This window comes from Lissotriton vulgaris, chromosome 11 (assembly GCF_964263255.1).
Source record: "Lissotriton vulgaris chromosome 11, aLisVul1.2, whole genome shotgun sequence".
NCBI lineage: Eukaryota > Metazoa > Chordata > Amphibia > Caudata > Salamandridae > Lissotriton > Lissotriton vulgaris.
The window spans coordinates 374488905-374510896 of record NC_141699.1 but is presented as its reverse complement, the minus strand read 5'-3'; the positions used below and the strand labels follow the sequence as shown (position 1 = coordinate 374510896).

Genomic DNA, 21992 nt, shown 5'->3' with positions numbered 1-21992 from the left:
AACATCAAGGCACAACATGTCATAAACCATTCACTGCATACAAACCACCTGTCCCTGTTTCTTCTTCATGGTTAGTTTTACGAGGAGGAGGTGCCCGATTTTATTGGGGTTTCATCGATATCTGATGGTAGTTCTGGGCCTGGCCGGGTAATCCATCACAAACTGGACATACGAAAATGTAAGCTGGCCATTATGACTTTGCTTTTTCTTTGTTGTAGAAATATGTATATGGTTGCATCATAAAACAAAGAATTCTTGCCTGAAGTGTAATATTGTGTATAAAAAGAGAAGGCTGGCTCTGTAAAAACGAACAGTCTCCTGAGAATATACGACCCGTGCTGTTGTACTTCTAGGACGCTTGTTACTTGGTTGCAGCCAATAAAACTCGATCTTTGACATCACGTAGAAGACTCCCTGTTTCTGTGGTCCAGAACAGGAAGAACCAAGAGGTCTCTGGGTGTTGTTCCCCTGGCACCACCGGGTTCCTAAAAACCCGGTACCTCAGTTGTCGTGGTTGACGTGGAGACAGTGGAGACACCGACAGTGAGGGTCAGTCACCGACATCAGTCGGTCGCTATCCTCACAGGCTTGACACCAGACATCCCCATTGGCACCGTCCAGAGTCGAAAATTCAAGTTAAGTCATCAAAAGTGATTGTACAATGTTTTGATTTTGAATAACTTAGGTGACACTTATACCGGCACTGCGCTCCTGGTGTGAAAAAATCGGTAGGCGGGGTCTGAGTACTCAGACAACGTCATTACGGCACACACAACGCCAACGACACACACTAAGCCACAGACGTCGCCTACTGACGCACAAGGGTACTGCTAAGCACAAATTTGCAGATCCAGTCTGACGCTTATGGATATTGTAAGGGGAGGAAAATTATACTGACCTGTTCATTTCATATGCTGTCAGCATGTACAATGTCGCATGTGGCACACACATGACGTGGTCACACAGGGTCATGCTGTGCTTCAATTTCACATCTGTGACAGTGGGCATGTCAATGTCATGATGTGACAGTTCCATGTACTCAATGGTGTGCCCTTCCAGTGTTGATGTGCATCACAATATGTTGCAGACGTTACTCAGGTGACACGTGTTGTATATATGTGAACCACATGTGCACCATGATAATTGACATATCTCAAATGCTCTTCACACATCAACTGAGTCACAAGATGACATTTCCTGTGCTTCATCACTGTCTGCCACACCTAGGGCCTGCTGATGGAAGGATGCCATGCAGATGTATACATCCACATGGTCAGCATGAGTGTACACTACATCCCTGCCATGTGATTTGCTAGGTTCAGTCTCCCAATGTTGACATGTATGAGGTCATGGACGCAGCCTACACAACCATTCAATTGAGCATGTCTGATGCACTGTACCCCAATGTTACGTGCGTGTGTTCGCCTCCTTTCCCCAATGCATTGTAGACATACGCGAGCAGAGCGTACCCCAATCGTACGTGCGTGTGTAGGCCTCCTTTCCCCAATGCATTGTAGACATACGCGAGCAGAGCGTACCCCAATCGTACGTGCGTGTGTACGCCTCGTTTCCCCTATGCATTCTAGACATACGCGAGCAGAGCGTACCCCAATCGTACGTGCATGTGTAGGCCTCGTTTCCCCAATGCATGTAGACATATGCGAGCAGTGCGTACCCTAATCGTACGTGCGTGTGTAGGCCTCGTTTCCACAATGCACTGTACAGATGCGCGAGAAGTGCGTACCCCAATCGTACGTGCGTGTGTGGGCCTCGTTTCCCCAATGCATTGTAGACATACACGAGCAGTGCGTACCCCAATCGTACGTGCGTGTGTAGGCCTCGTTTCCACAATGCATTGTACAGATACGCGAGAAGTGCGCACCCCAATCGTACGTGCGTGTGTAGGCCTTGTTTCCACAATGCATTGTAGACATACACGAGCAGTGCGTACCCCAATCGTACGTGCGTAGGCCTCGTTTCCACAGTGCATTGTACAGATACACGAGAAGTGCGCACCCCAATCGTACGTGGGTGTGTAGGCCTCGTTTCCCCAATGCATTGTACAGATACGCGAGAAGTGCGTACCCCAATCGTACGTGCGTTTGTAGGCCTCGTTTCCCCAATGCATTGTAGACATATGCGAGCAGAGCGTACCCCAATCGTACGTGCGTGTGTAGGCCTCGTTTCCCCAATGCATTGTAGACATACGCGAGCAGTGCGTACCCCAATTGTACGTGCGTGTGTAGGCCTCTTTCCACAATGCATTGTAGACATACACGAGCAGTGCGTACCCCAATCGTACGTGCGTGTGTAGGCCTCTTTCCACAATGCATTGTAGACATACACGAGCAGTGCGTACCCCAATCGTACGTGCGTGTGTAGGCCTTGTTTCCACAATGCATTGTACAGATACGCGAGAAGTGCGTACCCCAATCGTACGTGCGTTTGTAGGCCTCGTTTCCCCAATGCATTGTAGACATACGCGAGCAGAGCGTACCCCAATCGTACATGCTTGTGTAGGCCTCGTTTCCCCAATGCATTGTAGACATACGCGAGCAGTGCGTACCCCAATTGTACGTGTGTGTGTAGGCCTCTTTCCACAATGCATTGTAGACATACACGAGCAGTGCGTACCCCAATCGTACGTGCGTGTGTAGGCCTCGTTTCCACAATGCATTGTACAGATACGCGAGAAGTGCGTACCCCAATCGTACGTGCGTGTGTAGGCCTCGTTTACACAATGCATTGTACAGATACGCGAGAAGTGCGTACCCCAATCGTACGTCGTGTGTAGGCCTTGTTTCCCCAATTCATTGTAGACATACGCGAGCAGAGCGTACCCCAATTGTACATGCGTGTGTGGGCCTCGTTTCCCCAATGCATTGTAGACATACGCGAGCAGTGCGTACCCCAATCGTACGTGCGTGTGTAGGTCTCGTTTCTACAATGCATTGTACAGATACGCGAGAAGTGCGTACCCCAATCGTACATGCGTGTGTAGGCCTCGTTTCCCCAATGCATTGTAGACATACGCGAGCAGAGCGTACCCCAATCGTACGTGCGTGTGTAGGCCTCGTTTCCACAATGCATTCTAGACATACGCAAGCAGAGCGTACCCCAATCGTACGTGCGTGTGTACGCCTCTTTTCCACAATGCATTCTAGACATATGCAAGCGTGTTTCACGTGCGTGTTTCAAAAGAAAGAAGAGACAGTGGAAACTTCCTAATTATACCACCTAACCCAAATCACCCCCACATTTTAAGTCGCCCCTGGTAGTTTGTATGCACACTGGTTAACACCCACTGTCACAGTGATAGTTCATCCAAGAACTCAAGAAATCAATACATAAATGCAAAGGTGCACCACAGAATTACAGAACTACAATGCAAATAATAACAGACGTAGGGTTTCTTAGTTGTGATTTCTTTATTCCAAAAAAGGTGTACAATCAAAACACGGGTGTTCGCAGCCGACGCGTTTCGTCCTCAAGGGACTTCTTCAGGGCTGCCATAAAAACATATAAACATACAATTAAAATCTGAGTTTGCCCATTATCACTAAATTAATTTATCATTCTCTCAGGACTGTTCATAGACGTCTTGCCAAATTTTTGAAGACGACTTACATTCTGACTACTTGTTTGCACGTACAAATAATTTTGTGGTGAGTCACAACTTCAATTTAAATATATTAATTGGAGTACATCTGAGACATCAATTTGGACAGGGCTCTCATTCAACAAGAAGTATGTAATTTTCTTTAGGGATGTCTCACTATAAAAACACGGTGCTTCTCAACAAAGGTTTCATGATTGAGTTGTATAGATACTTCTTAGGTTTGTGGATTCCGAAGATTTCTTAAACAAAAATGTGGATATTGCATGGAAATGTATTTTTCCTTAGGGATGTCTCAGCATACAGACACAGTGTTTCAGCATAAAGACCTCAGTATTGAGGTATATAGACATCTTTTAGGCTTGTGGATTCCCAAGATTACTTAAATATAGATGTTGATGTTTCATGGAAATATGATTAAGGCAAAGAGTTATCCTGCTTTTCTCCTGGGAAAGTCCAATGCTACTATGGGTACTTAGGCGCTTGTGTTCCCTTCTGGCAAACCTCTTATGTGATTCTGTTCCGTGCTTTTTTTAGGCTTCCCAATACTACTAATTACGAGATCCTTTGAAAAGTTTAGTTACAAAGAAACTACCTACCCATTACGACGACTATTTATACTCAAAAGAATTCGGTATGTGGGACCCCTTTCTTTACATTTGCAAGATGAGAAGTAAAAGAGTGTCTATCCTCTACAGCACATTCCTTTGTCCCTGGGATATGTTCCTTCTATTTCACTTTACCCTATTCACTCTCTCTCCAGATTCATCTACTCTCTTTTAAAGTTTTGTCTCTTACTAATGTAACCTTTATGGACATTGGATTAGATTATCCATCATATGAAAAATGTATATGATGACGCATATATTATATGTTGTTGTTTTCCCATCTCAAATGAAAATCAGCTTGTGATAAAAATGTTAAAATTGGTTGCATAGGCTCCTAATGAGTTTGACCATAGTGGTTGATTGTAACAATATAACTTCTAGGTCATTAACTGTAACAAAGTCTGGCTATCTGGATGACCAAGTTTTTTTAACTCAGATTTTAATGGTACGTGCGTGTGTAAGCCTCGTTTCACCATTGAATGAGTTGCATTTGCTAGGGCAATCGCACCGTACTTGTGTGTATATTCAAAAAAATACATACAGAACATCTAGAGCAACAGTGGTAGGATTAGAATGCAGCCAGGTTGTCATGGTTACAGAGATTTGAGAGTGTCCTACAGGTGATCTGGAAAATTCAGTTGGGCAAAAGTATACAATGTTGCAAAAGTTGTTGTTCAGCTCTGGCTCACTTTTCAAACCATGCATATGTGTGTCATGGCCTTATGTGTCATCGGATTGGATGGAACATAGGATGCAAACAATTCTGGCCTATCACACACTACTCCTTGCACTCACAAACCCTCAGCAGTACATATATAAGTCAGCATGTGGCTGAGGGAGGGCACTTGCCTGCACAAAATTGGAGTGGTAAACACAGCTGCTGTCTCTGTATCCTCTGGACCCTGATTAGCTGAGCATGGAGAGGGCACCTGCATTCAGTGATGCTGAGAACAAGGCCCTTCTGGATGCCCTCCTGCCCAACTACAGCAAGCTGTATGGGAGACCAGAGGATCAGGTAAGTGATGTGTGCATTACCTTGGAGTGTGCACCTGTTGTGTGTGTGATACTACAGCCATTGTGTATGTATGTTTCAGAGATGCAATGTTGTTTTGAGGGAGTGCCGATGTGCACAGTATTGTCTGAAGAGGGTTATTTGTTGTAGTGGGGTGTGTGACTGCATGTCACATGCTGCAGTGCAGCCTGATGTGGCAGATGTTGCTCAGAGAGTGCCATGCTGAATGAGTGGTTTGCAGCCCTTATGTCATCTGTAGCCTTACAATGGCATGTAGTGCATTTCTGTTTGCTCACAGGCCACATCCTCCTGGACAATGATGCAAGTGTGTTCTTCATCCTATAGCCTGTTGCCCTCAAGTATTTTGTGCATATGTGTGTCTTTGGGACATGGACCAGGTGTACTGATGTTCTTTATCTTTACATTCGTGACAGGTATCTGCCTATGAGAAGGGTGACATCTGGCTGAACATGGCCAGGGCTGTCAGGAGAGAGGGGGGCCTCGCAGGAGGCTCAGAAACATCAAGAAGAGGTGGCAGGACATCCGGTGCTGGACCCGCCGCATCGCCAGAGTACAGCTGAAGCTGGAAGCTCCACACCGGCATGGCGGCACCCGCCACCTCACCCCCAACATGCTTCGGGTCCTGGAAGTGGTGTTCCCAGACCTCCATAGGCAGTTGCAGGGGAGACAGCAGCAAGAAGGGGGTAGGTACATGTCTGTTTGTTGTCATGTGAGTCACATGCTACCTGCAGTGCTCCCAGGCATGCTAACACTCCCACAGCTGGACTGGTGTTGTCAGACAGCCACTTCATGCATTGGCATGAGAATTGCCAAGTTTCAGGAGATGCTTTTTACATGCCTTGCCCTACTCCACATTTGCCCAGCTCTGTGCCAACACTTTTTCTTTCACAGGTACTCCTAAGGTGCTATGTGTTAGTATGCAAATTCCTTAGCACATCATCATGTTGGACTGAGGTCTTGACACCTGTTGTTACCTTACATGTAGCACCACATGTGCACTGGGTCTGCCCTTCTACATATTTTCGCACTGATCTGGAGTATCACCATGTATTTTCTGCAAGAGTCAGCCTCGGGGGCCTTGGTCCATGGTGTACTTTCTAATTGTGATGTCTTAGCTACAGGACCACACTGTTCATGTATAATCATTTTGGCTTGTGCATACTCACACTGTGCAGTGTGTATGTGCATATACTCAAAATATGTTGCATGTTGTTAGGAAATCCTACAGATGGTCAACCAGACAATTTGACTTTGGGTGTAGACATCTGTCATGCCAGTGTGAGGTGAAGGTACACTTGGCTCCAGTTCCCAGGATGGCTTCACATGGCAGTTCATGAAGGACTTTTAGCATGTGGCACAGGGGCGCAGCAATTCGACCATCACCAGGTCTGGTTTTGTGTGTCAGGGTGTGAAAATGAACAGTGACTGATCATCATCTATCCGGTTGTCAGGCAGTCGGTCATCAATGTGTCTCTCTCATACCAGTTGTTGCCTTGCCTGTTACTTCTACCCTACTATACATTGAACTTACTTTCTCTTCAGATTGCCCAAGACTATGCTTGGCATTGTGCATAGTTCAGTGGATTTGGACTCATGATGCAGGCCATGTTTAGAAATGTTAGCAATTTTTTTAAAGCTGATTTGTCAGATGTGTACAGGTGACTGATATGTATTTCTTATTCTCCTTGCCAACAGCATCATCACCACAATCTGGAGGAGACACAGACACGGACCACACAGAGGGACCCAGCGACAGTACCACCTGCTTTGAGGAGTCGGAGGGAGCCAGTGGCACAGAGGGTGAGGAGAGTCTGCGGGCCGGACCCCATGTGACCGACACCTCCTACCATGCGGACGGCTCGGAATCAGACTCTCAGGAGGAGGGGGAATATGCAGAAATGGACTCTTCTACATCTTTGTCTGGCCTCTCCTCCTCCATTACCATCTCCACCCTCCCAGTTGTTAGGGTCCCTAGGGTCCGTGCTGGCCCCCGTGCCTCCTTTGGTCCCGGCACCGCAACACCTGCCCCTGTGTCCCCTGCTGCCCTCAGTGCTGAGTCTGTGGACCTTCTCCGGCAGATTGTAGTAGGTCAGACATCCATGTTGACTGTCTTCCATGGACATACACAACTCATTACGCAGTTGTTGTCGTTCATGGAGGGCATGTCATCTGGCATGTCTGATCTACGTCGGAGTGTGGCTGCCATAGAGTCAACACTGACGGCAGCTATGTCCACCCAGCAGCATCTGGCCCCCCCTCCTTCTGACCCATCCACCTCAGCCTCTCCCATACCGTCCAAAAGTACACGCAGACGCCACAGGCCAGACACAACAACAGACACACCCAGCACACCCACACGGCAGAAGAAACTCAAATCACCACGCACCCAATCTCAAGGGGATGTAGGCACACCCACAGGGAGAGGGGACAGACATACCACACGCATCCACAGACCCACAACCACAGACTCACAACCCTCTACCTCCACCCCCAATGTGTCCCCGGGTTCAGGTGGAAGTTTTACAGAACTGGCTAAAGTGTGCAGCTAAGTTTATATTGCTACTTTCTGCAATGCACCGGCCAGTGTGGATGAATCCACACCACCTGCACCCACTACACCTGTCCTTCTCTCTCCTGTCCCTGCGGTGCCGGGTGATTCCACAGATGATGCCCCCACTGTTTCCTCTGCGGATTGAACTCCATGTGCAGGCAAGTTTGGGTGTGTCAACATCCATTGTGGCCCAATCTGTTTTTATCACTTGTTTGGACTGGCTGTTGGCCTTCAAAGAGCAAGGACTCTTATTTGCATTTTATTTTTGGATCCAGCTGAATAAAGCTATTTATTTTTGCTTCTGTACTTTAGTTTGTCTGTTAATGTCTTTGACTGCTGTGTGCCTGGGAGCTGGTGTGATGTTCAAATTTGGGTACAGTAACATGTGTCTATTTCCTGATGGTAATGAGGTTACCAATGGTATGTTCCAGCTTTTACTGGTGGGGGTCTTAGCCACAGACACACTGTTATGCTGGGCACTGGTGGGCACTGGTGGGGGTCTTAGCCACACACACACTGTTATGCTGGGCACTGCTGGGCACTGGTGGGGGTCTTAGCCACACACACACACACTGTTATGCTGGGCACTGGTGGGGGTCTTAGCCACACACACACTGTTATGCTGGGCACTGGTGGGCGTCCTAGCCACACACTGTTATGCTGGGCACTGGTGGGGGTCTTAGCCACACCCACACTGTTATACTGGGCACTGCAGGGCACTGGTTGGGGTCTTAGCCACACACACACTGTTATGCTGGGCACTGGTGGGGCTCTTAGACACACACACACTGTTATGCTGGGCACTGGTGGGCACTGGTGGGCACTGGTGGGGGTCTTAGCCACACACACACTGTTATGCTGGGCACTGGTGGGGGTCTTAGCCACACACACACTCTGATGATGGAAACTGCTGGGGATGTGTTCTACACATCACTTACACTTGCACTGAGACTGCAGACTTATGTCCCACACGTCTGACTATTACACTGGTAAAATGCGGTAGCGTACTGTACCCCGAGATCGATGATGTTGGTGCGGCACGTCTGACTTACACTGGTGATATGCGGAAGCGTACCGCGCCCCAAAATCAATGACGTAGGTGTGGCACGTCTGACTATTACACTGGTGAAATGCGGTAGCGTACTGTACCCCGAGATCGATGACGTGGGTGCAGCACGTCTGACAATTCCACTGGTGATGTGCGGTCGCATACCGCACCCCGAAATCGATGACGTAGGTGTGGCACATCTGACTATTACACTGGTGATGTGCTGTCGCGTACCGCACCCCGACATCGATGACGTAGGTGGGGCACGTCTGACTATTACACTGGTGATATGCGGTTGCGTACCGCACCCCGACATCGATGACGTAGGTGGGGCACGTCTGACTATTACACTGGTGATATGCGGTAGCGTACCGCACCCCGAAATCGATGACATAGGTGCGGCACATCTGACTCTTACACTGGTGATATGCGGTGGCGTGTGTCGCTACGTACCCCGACATTACAGGCGTTTGATAGGGATGTGCGCGTGTGGCACCACGTACAGGTATGTTTGATTTCGTTGTACTCACCGTCTGCGCCGTTGTCGGTTTCTAAGTACGAGGTGGTGGGCGTACAGGACTGGTATGACACGGACAATGGGGTTCATGTTTTGTTTGTCGTGTACCGGGGTGCGGGTTGGGCCAGACTCTGTTTTTACGGCAGTTTTTGGCTCTCGTAGCAGAAGAGCCGTACGGAGTGTCTTCATGAAACAAAACAATTGCCAGTACTGCTCGAACAAATTAACCATAGACTTAATAAGCTGAGTTGATAATTCTCAACTTAGAATGACCACTCTTTCAGTCCAATATATTTCAAAAATATTTTTTATGTAGGTATCTTATTTCTACTTACAAAAGTTTTTTAGGAGCTTTTTTCTTTGTTTATATGTATCAACAAAATACAGAATGAATTAAATTTTTCGTTCTAGAATCTTATTCACAACGGGGGTGATAAGGGGTTGTGTAGGCAACACGGGGGGAGACAAACCACATATATTTCAAACTTTACTAATCCACCTCGCAACATTTTCATTCATCTCACAATTATTCTGGATAAATACACAGCACATACAAGTGGTGGGGAAGTGAAAAGGTATGTGAAAAAATGTACAGGTATGTGAAAAAAGGGGGTTTGTTGAAAAAAACACTATTTAATATATACATCTAGGATAAGCCTAGAGAGCTTGATTCTCAAAGAGTATGATTAAACACAAATTAAATGAATCAAATGCACAACATGCGATCATTTAGTTGCATTTCAATAAATAAGATGACACACAGTCATCAAATACAAATGAAACAGATATTCAAATGTAAATGGGTCGACTCGTTTCGAATCCCATGAATCCGTGGGATTCTCCTCAGGACCAAAAACAGATACAATCTGAAAAACATAAAATTGACACAAAAAACTCAGTCAGATCTCAACACACAAAAGAGACTCTCAACTTAACATTCGGCGCAACATTCACTCACGCAGTACCTGTCGGGGTTTCTTCTAGGTTTCTTTGGTGGAAACTGTAAAACAGTGAAAGATCAGTCTATGAATTGCTAATCCAAGAAAGGAATGGAGCCTCTATCCGCAATTCTCAAAACTACTTACTGAGGTCTGTTCGTACAATGCTCTGTAATAATGGCGTCTATGAGTCGGCCTCAGTAAATGAAAATAGATGCATACATTATGAATTTATCTGTTGGAAAACAAAGCAAAGAGAATTCTCAGCGATGGGTTATATTTTCTGAGAACTCGTTAAAAATCACCATGGTTTATAACAGTTTGACAATAGTGGTCGGACAAGAAACGTGGCCGCTTTAACTATGGCGTTGTCTATTTCTTTTTTGTTTTACCGGCGGTTATATTGCCGTCTTCACGCTTATGGGATCGGAGGTTATTAAAAGTTTTGAAATTCAAAGTCGAGTGGTCTAGCATTTACAGTCGTTTCAATCTTTAACATATCAAAGCCGGTCCGAATTCCCTATGAGCTCTTACCGTCGGTGGTCTTGTTCCTATGAACCTCGTTTGGCAATAGATTCTGGCGCCGTGCTAACACGTCATGGGTTCGGCGCTTATTAGCAAAGCGGTCAATGTCCCATGGGAGGCTGGGAGATGTAGTTTTTGGACAAATAGTTCCAATGTATCTACGAAAAAAGAAATTTTTCTTAAATTGCGCTGATGTTCATATATTTGTCTTTTCGCTACGGGCAAGATGCAGTCCTTAACCGCTATTTAGGCACTAATTTCAACGAAAGCCATAATTGGTTAAAACATACTCATAGATTTGTTAAATGTAGCACCTTGGTGAAGGGTAAAATAGAAAGCATTCTATTTCACATGCGAAGTTCCAAAAGCTGAGGCCCCTCATTTCTATTGGAGAAGTGGAAATTTTTGATGAAGTATAGATATTTTGCCTACACAACCCCTTATCACACTGTCAGACTTTTGCACAGCTGCAGCCGGCCTCCTATTGGGACCTGCTGATCTGTCCCTATTCGGATCCCACACAAGATTGAAATCCCCACCCCATAATAACTGCGCTGTATGGTACCTACGTGTGGCCGTTGCCACCGTTGTATAAAACTCTGGGCAATCATAGTTGGGTCCGTATCTGTTCACTAACACTAAGTCCATACCTCGTCCTCGACATCTGGATATTACAAACCTCCCCTCTGTGTCCGCTGTCAGCAGTTCTTACGTGTATTCCGACCTAGGGTTCACCCATGTTAGCACCCCCCTGGCAAGTGTTGTGAAGCCCTCCATAGTGATATTGCCTGCAAGACCCTTACTGCGCAGCATCGCACTCGTATGCGGGAGGTGGGTCTCCTGGAGCATAGCTGCATCAACATTCTGTAGGTAGCTCAATACCTTCCGCAGCTTGCGGTGGTCATTAGGCCCCCTGACATTCCACGACAGTGCTGCAATACTATCAGCGTGGCGTGCCCTATCTACCTTGGCCTGTCCTGCCATCAGTGTAGTTACTGTACATAGTAGATATTAGCTTGACTTGTGTACTCACATTGCGTTCTGTATGCAAAAACCAAACCTGTCCCTCCAAACTCTCCCCAAACCAACCCCCCAAATAACCAATATGCAATAACCACCACCCTTCCCCCCTCCCCCCTCCCACAGCAGACCTCCCCCAACTTGGTCACGCAGCGTCCCCAAAAACTCCCACTCAGCCCCCCCACAACCCCCCCATAGAGTCGCCCCCCCCCCCCATAACAACACTGGTGTGTAACCCTCGTGGGAGGAGGTTGCTCAATTCACAGGAAAAATCAAAAATAAGCATACTCTTTTCCACCCTGACTCACGTGCGTCGTCTTAAGAGTGTACAGTATTCTTACAAAGCATTTACTGATTGTTTATACGTATGACATATCGCCTACATAGTACCACAGCCCTGAACAGAGCCCAGTGCACTAAGGTGCTATCACTGTGGCAGGCCCCTATACTGGGTCAGAAGTCGCTTGTAACACGTAGATTCCCACCTCATCACCTTCACCTCTCATGCTCCCCAGTGTCTCCTTCGGTTGTGTTCTAACGGTATCTGCCAGCCTGCGTACAACTCAGAGATCACCCCACGATAGACAAAGTGGCTGTGGGTATTCAAAATGTCCCCGCACTAAATCTCCCAAGATACGGTTGTGGGCCGGCACGTTAATAACGAGGTCCGAACGGCTCTGCGCCCTCCGCAGAGCTGGAGCTCCCCACACAACCGCCAATCTCTGCAGAGGTCAGCACGATCGGGAACGCTGCAGCCTCAGGTTCCACCGGCTGCGCCACCACCGTCTCTCCACTGCCTCCCTCGACCTCAGCAGTGGCTGCCCATCCACCCAAACCACAGGCATCGCAGCAATTGTTTATCCCCACCGCAAGCTCTACAGTCTTCCGTAGCCGCAGAGCTGAAGCAAGCTGGGTCGCACTCCGAATGGCGCAGCCCCGACCCGACAGTCACTCGAGCCCGGGGACTGCCAGCCTGAGTGCCGTCCCGCTTCCAAAAGCAATTCCATTGGCGTGGCGAGTCAGATGTTGGTCAAAGTCGGGGCAGCTGCTCTCCCGCACTTTCCGACGGTCGATTCTCAGGTCAGAGAAAAAGAAGTTCAAAAATACTGTCGGATAATTGCAGGATAGTTTGACGACTAGACGGAGCACTGGACTCAAGCGGCCATCTCGGTCGGGAGCAAGCTCCTCCCCCCCTCCCGGTTATCCCAGATAATTAACAATAGTTTATCTATTCCAATTCAAACCATAACATAATATTTCAAGTAGGATAACAACAGATTTAAAAGTTTGCTTTATGTGCCTCTAAGGTGAAACACCTGTGGCACTTTGGTGCATAAAATGGATTAATTCTTAAACATATACCCCCAATTGCTCCTGTCAGGTTTCTTTTTTCACTAAGAGGTAAAGCAGTCCCATTGGAGGTAATTACAACAGTGGTTTCAGACTTACTTAGGTACTCACACCTAGGTAGAGAGGATGAAAAATGTCCTAGCTACCCTATCAAAAAGTTTCAATTCTATTACAGACTCGAGTCAAGGATTATGCTATTCTTTTTTCACTTTATTGAATAGCAGCCATTCAAAGTAAACAAAGCAAACTATCATTACCATGAAACCTTGGGAATATTACAAAGAAGAAACAACAATAGAGTCCAACAGATAGACAGTCTGTCCACTCACCACCAATCAGGGGCCACCAGCCGGATTATAGTCCCTAGTCACTGGCCCTTCCGTCTCTTTTGACGCGCAAGACCAACCTCCATTGGTAGTTCATGAGTCCTGTTTACTTGCGTCCATTCCTGCAACCAAAGAACACATTTTAAGACATGACCATGGCTAAGGACCAGCCCTGAAATAGAAGGTTATACATTCATGTACCTTTCAGTACCAACACTGGTACAACAGAATGCAGTTTTAGCAAAATTCTCGAATTCTTACTTAATCCATAACGAGGGTGAGGAGGTGCTAGGTGTTGGTAAACCTTGGGTAGGATAATCTTCGCCTCCGAGTCCTTAATAGAATTGAAACTTTACGGTACTTGAGCTAGGACATTTTTCTTTCTATGTCAGGAAAGGAGGCAAGGATTATGCTAGTTTAAAGCTTACTTACCACCAAGTGGGCCATCTGAAGAACCAGTTTGAAATAAAACCGCTTGAATGTAGAGTCTGAAGACCAGTCTGCAGTGTTAAAGATATCTTGCAAGCGGCCTCCTAGGGTAAATGCTTTAGAAGCCATCTCTCCTCTGGTAGAGTGAGCTCTAAATATCGGTAGGTCAATGCCTTATTTCTGCATCGCCCATAAAACCCACTGAGCAATCGTGGGGGAGAAAACAGCTCTGTGTGGTTTCCTCAAAGCGATGAGGAGCTGTCACTCGCCTAGAGGGCAGAATTATTCGACATCTCCTTATATGACTTGAGACAAGACACCACACACAACTTGAGGGAATCCGTGAAAGTAAGATATGAGATGGATTTCGTTCCACACTTTGACCATCTGTGGACAGTGAAAGTAACCCCAGAGGGGGGGAAGATTCTGTCGGAGATGTCCAAGGCTCTGACGTCCGATTACCGCCTACCAGAGATCAGGCAAAGGAGCATGGCTAATTTTGCTGAAAATTCCTTCCTGGAGAGGAATCTATTTGGTTGCCAAGAGAGAAGAAAGTTGAGTACCTGGTTCACATCCCAGAGGGCTGAGTATCGAGGTTCAAAGGGGTAGAGAAAGTCTTACCACCCGTAGGAGACGACATACAAAGGGATCTTCCCCCACCCGGGATTCATCCACCGCTTCATGTCCTGCTGATATGGCGGATCTGAATTTGTTGATGTATCTGTAAGCCAAGCCCCCCTCAGCCTGGAAGGCCACAAAATGTAGGTTATGAATCACATCTGCTGCCACGGGATCGAGGTCCCGTCGCAGACACCAACAAGACCATCATTGCCAAGTGAATTTGTATCATTTAACTTTAGTATCCGCCACGGCCTTGGACATGAACTTCTCAGCTGCTCCGAAAGGCCTGGGAGCGACCATCGTCCCCTGTAATCCGCCACGGCATAAGAGCTAGAGACCCTTACAGGATGAGGCTGTTGAGCCGGATTGAGTAAGAGTGCTGGGAATCGGGGGAGAGGGATTGGAGAATTCCAAGAAAGTTCCAGAAGAACTGGAAACCAGAATTGCGATCTCCAAATCGGGGTGATCATCACCACGTCCGCCACCTGTCGCCGAACTTGGGTGGGAGCCCTGGTGATCATTGCGAACACGGGAAAGGCATAGCCCTGTTCCTCCTTCCAGTTCCGGAGGAACGCGTCTGTGTTCTACGGCAGGGGATCTGGTCTCCAGCTGAAGATCCTGGACAGTTGATGGTCGAAGCAGGAGGCAAAGAGGTCCACAGAAAAGGGTCCCCATTTGGACGGGAGGTCCGCAAACACTCCAGCGTGCAGCTTCCACAGGCTCACGTCGTGGAAGTGGCGTGACTAGAAGTTTGCTGCTTGATTGTCCTGACCAGGCAGGTACTCTGCCGTGACCGTGATCTGGGGGTCCAGGCCATACTGCCAGAAGTTGCCGCAAGATTGGAGAGGACTTTCGAACGCGTGCCTCCCAGGTGATTTATGTAGTGTACCGCTTAAGGAAGACACATGACTGGATCGAATCTTTTGTCCAGTGTTGATTTGCGAAGGAGCCCGCAAGAAGCTCCAAGCAATTTATATGTTAGCGTTGTTCTAGAGGTGACCACACACCTCCTGTGGTGAAATCACCACACCTTGCACCCCATTCTAGTCTGCTGGCGTCAAACTCTGTGACAACATCTGGTGTGGAGCCTAAAATTGCCCTTCCGTTCCAAGCCTGCATGTTGGCGACCCACCAATTGAGTTCCTCCTTGGCCTCCGCATCAACAACACCTTTTACGAGTACGAGAGCTCCTTGCGCAGTTGAACAGCCATAAGGAGTTCAAGCGCGCGGTACTGCAATGGCCCTGGAAAGATGGCCTGAATCATGAGGAAAGTTGCCCAACAATGCGGGCCACCTGACTGAGAGAGATGTGTGGTTTCACGGGTGCCTGCTGGATCTCGTGGCAAATGTTCGTCATCTTCCTGGAAGGGAGGCTGAGAGTAGTCTCGACAGAGTCGATCGAGAAACCTAGAAAATTCACCTTCTGGGAGGGAACCAGAGATGATTTGGTCGTTGATCACGAAACTCAATTCCTGCAGGAGGTTGATTTCTCACAAAAATATGAGAGGGACCCCTAGTGAGACCAAGGGAATAGAGGTACTATACCAAACACAAAGAGATAATTCCCTTGATTTAGATATATCCTTTGTGGATTGCCAGCTTCTAAAACACACAGCAAGAAAATAAACTAATTCATGTATTTATATTTGCTTGTAGGAACAATTTGAGAAAGTTTGAGAGACAACAATGTACCATTAATTGTCTTGAAAAAGGCGGCATTAATTTAGGAGAAAACGCCGAAACGCGTCGACGCAGAAGGAGCACAATTGACTAAAAGCCAAAAGGAGGGTGAAAATATTAAGTTAATATATTGACCTTTGGTGGTTAATATCAATGTGCAAATAGATTAGACAAGGTTGAGGTCTTTTTTGTTTATGTTGTCTCACTGTTTGGATTATGCAGGTCATAATCAGTGTATAAGGATATGTGAAATAGGTTTTTATATGAAGGTTAAACAAACTTCTTTATGATTTTATTGTATGTATAAAAGTGTTACTACGAATGAATTGGATGTATTGACATAACAGTTGTTTCTCTTCTGTACATGATTCATGGTGAATTTAAAGCCATAATCTTTTTAATGATCAAGCCAATCTTGCAGTTAAATAAAAGACATGTGTTTTTGAATTTAGCGTTATTCAGTTTTGTTTTGTTTTTAAAAGTAACATTTATTAATTGATGTGTTTCTACTGTACTTTGAATGTACTGGAGGTTGATTTCTGCCTGGAGTTGTCGTGAGAGTGCCCGAGGGCACTGAGCCATTATCAGGATGTCGGTGAGGTAGACGATAAGTCTCATCCCCTGAGCCCGTAGATGCTCCACCACTGGCCTGAGGACTTTGGTGAAACACCATGGGGCCGACGACAAGCCGAAGGGAAAGTGTGGTGAATTCTTAGGTCCTGCCCTCCCATGAGAACTGAAGGAACCTCCTGTGGGGGGAAAGATAAGGATCAAGAGGTAGGTGTCCTTAAGATCCAGGCGTGCCTTCCAATCTCGTGGCCTCAGAATATCCTTGAGAAGGTGAATACCCTCGGTTCTGAAGTGATGATAGACCAGCCACTTGATGACTGGACGCTGACCGCCGTCTGCCTAGTTTACTAAGAAAAGGTTGCTGATGAACCCCCTGGGGAGAAAAGAGATTGGGAAATCGCTTCCATGACAAGAGGAGCCTGTACCTCTTGGGTTAGTAAGGCAGAGTCTGCCGCAGAGAAGCAGATGGGCCAAGGGGCTACGGGCTGGAAGGGAGTCCCATAAAACTCAACCCGAAAACCCCAAATCATCTGGTGAACCCAGGCGTCCCCCGTGAAGGAAATCTAAGTCTGGAAAAATTCGCCAGATGGCCCCCAACCCTTAAAAGGGAAGAAGATAGGACACTCACCGGAATTGCTTGAGTTGCCGGGGACTCTCGCCCCCCTGTGCGGGAAGGTCAAAAAGGAAGCTACTGCATGAAAGGCTTTTAAAAAACTTATGGTGATATTAAATCAAAACACAGACTGAAAAGTGAAAACGTGTTCGAGAGCACCACAATAACTGAGGCGATCAAAGCCTGCACCAATAGCGCGCCGAGTAATAAACTGTTTAGTGAAACAAACATGCGCAGTCACAGATTGTGGAAAAACAGTAAATACATGAGGGAATGAAATACACTTATCTCAGGTTGCGACCAGCGAAGAGAGAGGAGGAAGGGCCAGTGACCAGGAACTATGATCTGGCTGGTGCCCCCTGATTAGTGAGGAGTGGACAGACTATCTATCTGTTGTACTCTATTATTGTTTCTTCTTTGTAATATTCCCATGGTGTCATGGGAATGATAGTTTACTGTGTTTACTGTGATTGGCTGCTATTCAATAAAGTGAAGAAAGAATAGCAAAATCCTTGCCTCCAGTCCTGACATAGAATTAGAAACTCAGCACACCTTCACCTCACTGTAAATACACCTTGAAACACCCAATGCTTCCTATTTGGTTAAGTTGGCTAAAGTAGGTATTTGATTCTGAACCTGAGTATTATATTTTAAGGGAATAATATATGGAGTTTCTTCTTTATCACAAGTGATTTGATTTTTATAAGAACCTGAGGCGTGCTTCCTAGCTCCCTTGCTCTCATACCAGTCTCAGTGTACACGTAGTTCTGTTAGAGAGAATCCTGCAAATATAACATCCTCACCCCTATTTATCAAAGAGAAATTGTAATAGGGAAAAGGCAAGCTATCTCAGCTAATATTATTAATATACTAGAGCTTTCGACATATCGATTGAAATATAAATTTTAGGGTTTTATGTGTTTTGTAAGTGAGTTCTACAAAAGGGGGTGGTGATGGACCGGTTTCTGGCATTCCAGCCGTCTTCAGCCCGGCTTGCTTGAATCCAGTGGCAAAGTGAGCAAGGGACTCAGTCTGAGCATACCCTGCCACACTTATGGTGGCCAAAAGCGGTACAAAAGGTGGTGGTGATGGACGGAGCATCTGAATCAATCAAACACTCACACCCAGTCAAAAGATCTGGTTATAATTCATCACCGTTCTTTAGCCCACTCTGCCACCCCAGTTCAGACATGGCTATATGCAAATCAGTCTGACCCTGTGCCTCATGGGAACAGTCAAACCCGAACTGCCAAGCCATGTCTTCCCTGGACCGGAAACAAGCTTCCGAGGACCGGTTTCTGGCATTCCAGCCGTCTTCAGCCCGGCTTGCTTGAATCCAGTGGCAAAGGGAGCAAGGGACTCACGTCTGAGCATACCCTGCCACACTTATGGCGGCCAAAAGTGGTACAAAAGGGGGTGGTGATGGACGGAGCATCTGAATCAATCAAACACTCACACCCAGTCAAAAGATCTGGGTTTAATCCATCACCGTTCTTTAGCCCACTCACCCACCCCAGTTCAGACATGGCTATATGCAAATCAGTCTGACCCTGTGCCTCATGGGAACAGTCCAGCCCGATCTGCCAAGCCATGTCTTCCCTGGACGGTAAACAAGCTTCTGAGGACCGGTTTCTGGCATTCCAGCCGTCTTCAGCCCGGCTTGCTTGAATCCAGTGGCAAAGTGAGCAAGGGACTCACGTCTGAGCATACCCTGCCACACTTATGGCGGCCAAAAGCGGTACAAAAGGGGGTGCTGAGGGGGTCCCATGAGGCGCAGGGTCAGACTGATTTGCATATAGCCATGTCTGAAATGGGGTGGCAGAGTGGGCTAAAGAACGGTGATGGATTAAACCCAGATCTTTTGACTGGGTGTGAGTGTTTGATTGATTCAGATGCTCCGTCCATCACCACCCCCTTTTGTAACGCTTGCAAGTGAGTTCTAGCACATTTATTTTTCTGCAGGAAGTTTCCAAAATTATCTGTGACCTGACCCATCTCCAGAAGTGCTTGGAGATATTGGTGGCTGTTGAGGTTTCTGCCGCTATGTCTAGAAACGCCATTGTTCATCTTACAGAGGAATAAAAGATTTAGAATTTGCAATTAGTAGGATTTTACTTTTTTTTAGTTATGTTATGTTTTTTTAGTATTTTTTTCTTTTTAGTAGGTAATCCAGTTTCTTTTTTCATTTTAAAGTGGATATTCTGTTCTGGGCCTATCTCTTCCCTTTTACCAGTAGAGCCACAGGTCCCGTTGTTGGACTTGCCCTTTATCTGAGCTTTCTGCCATGAAGACTGTTCACTCTCTCAGTTCAAATTGATCTCTCCTCTTATTTTTTAAATTTCTGCATAGATGCTTCGCCTGTCAGCTGGTAGTTAGTGGCAATAAAGATTATAAGAGTGACTGTAACTTCCTGTTGATCAAATCACTTTACAACCTCTCAGTCTGTAAACCCCATGATACGCTCCTTCATCTATTAGAGTCTCGGACGGGTAAAATAGATGCTATTTTTCCCCAAAACATTTTGAGATTTGTTTCTGGTTCTGCACCCTTATCCATAACTATCACTTCTATATCTGCCTTAGGATTAAGTTGAAGTTTTAGTGGTACCCATGGTGTCACTTCCAATTAAAGTATCGACTACTGAGATCTCGGCAGTCAACTCCACTTCCCTGTAAATGATGCTGCTACATTGTCTGTCTGCTTCGCTTTTTATGTTCCCTAGAATGATTTCAGAAGTGGTCTCATAGTTTGTGATTAACAGCATGCCGTGATATATGACAGGATTTCCCCAATGCTCCTCTTAGATAATAGGTATGGGTGGAGTACCATGTCTGCCAATATAGATGTTCGTTTATATCCGTCCCCCAGTTTGTGCATTGTGTTGGAGTGGGATGCCAGCCTTTAGGGAAAGCACATTGTAATCATTCAGTTTTTCTCCTGAGGCCTGGTATGTATATACACAGCGACTACGCAGGAGCTATAAATGTCATGCTAGGGGTAATGCACATTATGGGTTCTTTCACAATCTGTGATTAAAATGTTGAATTTTTACTTATTTGTAAATAAAGTGCTTTTCTTTTAAATAGTAAAGAGCGACTGGTAAAGTAAAGAGATGCTTGGATATTCATGTTATTAGGCATTAGTTAAAGGGCCACACTGTTTCTGAGTTTTTAAACCCGCAACAACACCTGGTGAGAATATCTTGACTTCTAAACTCAGCGGAAATGAGAGAGGCACCACCACACCAGTAGAAAACCACAATTCTCCGTCCACTTCTTGCTCAGTAACATCTGATTTCCATGGAACCCAGAGAAAAGGGCTCACAATATATTAAGCTTTCCTTCCTCCTAGGATGGCCCAGGTAAGTTGGTAGTGTCTCTGGGTCAGGGGCTGTTACGGAATCTGTTGGCCTTATCCACGGTTCAAGCCTTGCAGATCTGCTGTGATTTTTCTCCTTAGTCAGACACTAAAAAGATTACTTGATCATTATTATTAACATGACTTTTAAAAAAGGACATTGCCTAGGCCATCAATTCTGCAATATTAGCCTTCTTTTCAATGATGGTAGGTGGAGGAGAAAGCTTTTAATTTGCCGGTGTTGATGACTTTCACATTCCTCCTGTTTAGTCCTTTTCAGTAATGTATGCCATAGTTTAGGTTAACATATGTCTTGCAGAGTTGTTTCCTTTGATCTTCCAAAGAGAGAGAAGGTTATACTTGTAGAAGTTATTATTGGAGGCAAAAGTCTTTTGCTAAACATGCCCATTTTAGGAAAAGTGATTTGCTCCGGCTCATAAAACTGTGAAGTACAAGACTATCACCCAGGCTATCCTTTTATATAACAAACAGTTTAACGCAAGATCATTTGTCATCTTTGAATTCGAATGTATTCCACATTATTCAAATGTTCACTGATTTGTTCTTGCCTTCTTTGCTTTTCAGATGCCTTCCTCAACCAAGTTGCAGGGCAGGTAGGGATGTGCAAAAAAAATACCTTTTTAGTTGACTTATGTAATATATACCGTTTTATAAAATGCTGTAATTCTGGCAAGATTATCATGTCTGGGACTGTGATGGTTAAGATAGTCTGGGCAGGGGAGAGGGCATTCCTTCCATGGAATACTCTCTTTCACCCCTATGTTTGCTCACGACAACTTCAGTTCTCAACCTTTATCTACATTAAGATAAGCCATGATAGGAAGCGCTTCCTACATAGTGATCCTTGTGATAGGCAGCCTGAATTCACCTCAAAATTCCATGGGCATCTTCTCTTGGTGACTTCACACGTTAAACAGCATATGCCTTTGAGGATTGAGAGATAAATATTATTTGTTGGTTTATTGTCAGTTAAACGTCTTGTCATATCGGTTCTTTTCCATGGGAAGTCCATGAGAGCTGTGGCTATGTCAGATTTTCAGGATACCCTGGTGGAGCTTTAAAATTTGGTGAATGCAGGAGGTCTGCCACGAAGCAGCAGATGTCCCTGCCCCCTTGTTAGAGTGCGGTAAGGCCCTATCCCCTCTAAATACATTCACCAAACAGATACT

The 21992-nt window shown here is 46.1% G+C and overlaps 1 protein-coding gene across 1 annotated transcript in view; it reads left to right on the top strand.

The window, feature by feature from the left end:
- Positions 1–21992, top strand: part of FAM178B (family with sequence similarity 178 member B) — a 2784983-nt gene that overhangs the window by 371324 nt on the left and 2391667 nt on the right. The window contains exon 3 of the mRNA XM_086943356.1: positions 21388–21416. Within this exon, the coding sequence (XP_086799482.1) occupies positions 21388–21416 (29 nt within the window). The remainder of the gene's footprint in view (positions 1–21387; positions 21417–21992) is intronic.